The sequence below is a fragment of the Oncorhynchus gorbuscha genome, linkage group LG16 (genome assembly GCF_021184085.1).
Source record: "Oncorhynchus gorbuscha isolate QuinsamMale2020 ecotype Even-year linkage group LG16, OgorEven_v1.0, whole genome shotgun sequence".
Lineage (NCBI taxonomy): Eukaryota > Metazoa > Chordata > Actinopteri > Salmoniformes > Salmonidae > Oncorhynchus > Oncorhynchus gorbuscha.
In genome coordinates this window covers 786,329-790,526 of record NC_060188.1, presented here as the reverse complement: position 1 = coordinate 790,526, position 4,198 = coordinate 786,329, and the positions used below count along the sequence as shown (strand labels likewise).

General features: G+C 47.4%; 1 protein-coding gene across 1 annotated transcript in view; it reads left to right on the top strand.

Moving 5' to 3' along the window:
• The window catches only part of LOC123998878 (serine/threonine-protein kinase LMTK1-like), a 42,589-nt gene extending 40,880 nt beyond the window's left edge, over window positions 1–1,709 (top strand). Inside the window, 1 exon segment of the mRNA XM_046304100.1 lies at window positions 1,293–1,709. Coding sequence (XP_046160056.1) covers window positions 1,293–1,666 — 374 coding nt within the window. The 3' untranslated portion in view covers window positions 1,667–1,709.
• Window positions 1,710–4,198: the final 2,489 nt, after the last annotated feature.

Here is a 4,198-nt window from a genome sequence, read left to right as displayed (position 1 = left end):
AGCAGTAAGAGATTAAGAATGGATCCCTGAGGGATACAAGAACAGTTAGAGACCAAGAGTGTTAAGAATGGATCCCTGAGGGATACAAGAACAGTTAGAGACCAAGAGGATTAAGAATGGATCCCTGAGGGATACAAGAACAGTTAGAGACCAAGAGTGTTAAGAATGGATCCTGAGGGATACAAGAACAGTTAGAGACCAAGAGGATTAAGAATGGATCCTGAGGGATACAAGAACAGTTAGAGACCAAGAGGATTAAGAATGGATCCTGAGGGATACAAGAACAGTTAGAGACCAAGAGGATTAAGAATGGATCCTGAGGGATACAAGAACAGTTAGAGACCAAGAGGATTAAGAATGGATCCTGAGGGATACAAGAACAGTTAGAGACCAAGAGGATTAAGAATGGATCCTGAGGGATACAAGAACAGTAAGAGACCAAGAGTGTTAAGAATGGATCCTGAGGGATACAAGAACAGTTAGAGACCAAGAGGATTAAGAATGGATCCTGAGGGATACAAGAACAGTAAGAGACCAAGAGTGTTAAGAATGGATCCTGAGGGATACAAGAACAGTTAGAGACCAAGAGGATTAAGAATGGATCCTGAGGGATACAATAACAGTTAGACACCAAGAGGATTAAGAATGGATCGCTGAGGGATACAAGAACAGTTAGAGACCAAGAGTGTTAAGAATGGATCCTGAGGGATACAAGAACAGTTAGAGACCAAGAGGATTAAGAATGGATCCCTGAGGGATACAAGAACAGTTAGAGACCAAGAGGATTAAGAATGGATCCCTGAGGGATACAAGAACAGTTAGAGACCAAGAGGATTAAGAATGGATCCCTGAGGGATACAAGAACAGTTAGAGACCAAGAGGATTAAGAATGGATCCTGAGGGATACAAGAACAGTTAGAGACCAAGAGGATTAAGAATGGATCCCTGAGGGATACAAGAGCAGTAAGAGATTAAGAATGGATCCCTGAGGGATACAAGAACAGTTAGAGACCAAGAGTGTTAATAATGGATCCCTGAGGGATACAAGAACAGTAAGAGACCAAGAGGATTAAGAATGGATCCCTGAGGGAATCCACAAGCTACAGTCAGGTATACTGTATCAGTTCTAAACCCCCTTTACTCTGTGTGTGTGTGTGTGTGTGTGTGTGTGTGTGTGTGTGTGTGTGTGTGTGTGTGTGTGTGTGTGTGTGTGTGTGTGTGTGTGTGTGTGTGTGTGTGTGTGTGTGTGTGTGTGTGTGTGTGTGTGTGTGTGTGTGTGTGTGTATATTCAGGTGGTGGGTTTGAGTGGGAGGATGACATCCCATTGATGACAAGCCCGTTGTCCAGCCCGTCTACAGCTGAGCCACCGGTCTCTGATCTCATCCCGGTCCCTGCAGCCAAGCCTCCCGAGGACAAGCCTCCCGAGGACAAGCCTCCCGAGGACAAGCCTCCCGAGGACAAGCCTCCCGAGGACAAGCCTCCCGAGGACAAGCCTCCCGAGGACAAGCCTCCCGAGGACAAGCCTCCCGAGGACAAGCCTCCCGAGGACAAGCCGGTAGCAGTAACAGCAGCATCACAGTTCTCCCGCTTCAGCGTGTCCCGCTCCCGCTTCTCCATCACACACGTCCCCAATCCAGACCTGAACTCTGGAGGTCAGTCCTGGTGAACACTCCCCTGGTACTGTAGTAGTCACTAGTGTCCTGTTGAACACTCCCCTGGTACTGTAGTACTGTAGTAGTCACTAGTGTCCTGTTGAACACTCCCCTGGTACTGTAGTACTGTAGTAGTCACTAGTGTCCTGTTGAACACTCCCCTGGTACTGTAGTACTGTAGTAGTCACTAGTGTCCTGTTGAACACTCCTGGTACTGTAGTACTGTAGTAGTCACTAGTGTCCTGTTGAACACTCCCCTGGTACTGTAGTACTGTAGTAGTCACTAGTGTCCTGTTGAACACTCCGGTACTGTAGTACTATAGTAGTCACTAGTGTCCTGTTGAACACTCCCCTGGTATGCTGTAGTAGTCACTAGTGTCCTGTTGAACACTCCCCTGGTACTGTAGTACTGTAGTAGTCACTAGTGTCCTGTTGAACACTCCCCTGGTACTGTAGTACTGTAGTAGTCACTAGTGTCCTGTTGAACACTCCCCTGGTACTGTAGTACTGTAGTAGTCACTAGTGTCCTGTTGGACACTCCACTGGTACTGTAGTACTGTAGTAGTCACTAGTGTCCTGTTGAACACTCCCTGGTACTATAGTAGTCACTAGTGTCCTGTTGAACACTCCCCATGGTACTGTAGTAGTCACTAGTGTCCTGTTGAACACTCCCCTGGTACTGTAGTACTGTAGTAGTCACTAGTGTCCTGTTGAACACTCCCCTGGTACTGTAGTACTGTAGTAGTCACTAGTGTCCTGTTGAACACTCCCCTGGTACTGTAGTACTGTAGTAGTCACTAGTGTCCTGTTGAACACTCCCTGGTACTGTAGTACTGTAGTAGTCACTAGTGTCCTGTTGAACACTCCCCTGGTACTATAGTAGTCACTAGTGTCCTGTTGAACACTCCCCTGGTACTGTAGTAGTCACTAGTGTCCTGTTGAACACTCCCCTGGTACTGTAGTACTGTAGTAGTCACTAGTGTCCTGTTGAACACTCCCCTGGTACTGTAGTACTGTAGTAGTCACTAGTGTCCTGTTGAACACTCCCCTGGTACTGTAGTACTGTAGTAGTCACTAGTGTCCTGTTGAACACTCCCCTGGTACTGTAGTACTGTAGTAGTCACTAGTGTCCTGTTGAACACTCCCCTGGTACTATAGTAGTCACTAGTGTCCTGTTGAACACTCCCCTGGTACTGTAGTAGTCACTAGTGTCCTGTTGAACACTCCCCTGGTACTGTAGTACTGTAGTAGTCACTAGTGTCCTGTTGAACACTCCCCTGGTACTATAGTAGTCACTAGTGTCCTGTTGAACACTCCCTGGTACTGTAGTAGTCACTAGTGTCCTGTTGAACACTCCCCTGGTACTGTAGTACTGTAGTAGTCACTAGTGTCCTGTTGAACACTCCCCTGGTACCATGGCGAGCATTGACTGTAGTAGTCACTAGTGTCCTGTTGAACACTCCCCTGGTACTGTAGTAGTAGTCACTAGTGTCCTGTTGAACACTCCCCTGGTACTGTAGTAGTCACTAGTGTCCTGGTTGAACACTCCCCTGGTACTGTAGTAGTCACTAGTGTCCTGTTGAACACTCCCCTGGTACTGTAGTAGTCACTAGTGTCCAGTTGAACACTCCCTGTGTACTGTAGTAGTCACTAGTGTCCTGTTGAACACTCCCTGGTACTGTAGTACTGTAGTAGTCACTAGTGTCCTGTTGAACACTCCCCTGGTACTGTAGTACTGTAGTAGTCACTAGTGTCCTGTTGAACACTCCCTGGTACTGTAGTAGTCACTAGTGTCCTGTTGAACACTCCCTGGTACTGTAGTAGTCACTAGTGTCCTGTTGAACACTCCCATGGTACTGTAGTACTGTAGTAGTCACTAGTGTCCTGTTGAACACTCCCTGGTACTGTAGTAGTCACTAGTGTCCTGTTGAACACTCCCCTGGTACTGTAGTAGTCACTAGTGTCCTGTTGAACACTCCCCTGGTACTGTAGTAGTCATAGTGTCCTGTTGAACACTCCTGGTACTGTAGTAGTCACTAGTGTCCTGTTGAACACTCCCTGGTACTGTAGTAGTCACTAGTGTCCTGTTGAACACTCCCCTGGTACATAGTACTGTAGTAGTCACTAGCGTCCTGTTGAACACTCCCTGGTACTGTAGTAGTCACTAGTGTCCTGGTGAACACTCCCTGGTACTGTAGTAGTCACTAGTGTCCTGTTGAACACTCCCTGGTACTGTAGTAGTCACTAGTGTCCTGGTGAACACTCCCCTGGTACTGTAGTAGTCACTAGTGTCCTGTTGAACACTCCCCTGGTACTGTAGTAGTCACTAATGTCCTGTTGAACACTCCCTGGTACTGTAGTACTGTAGTAGTCACTAGTGTCCTGGTGAACACTCCCTGGTACTGTAGTACAGCTAGCCTGGGTTCAGTACAGCTAGCCTGGGCTCAGTGTTGTGAACAGGACACTATGTTACCAGCTCAGAACAGCTAGCCTGGGCTCAGTGTTGTGAACAGGACACTATGTTACCAGCTGCAGGTCAGTACAGC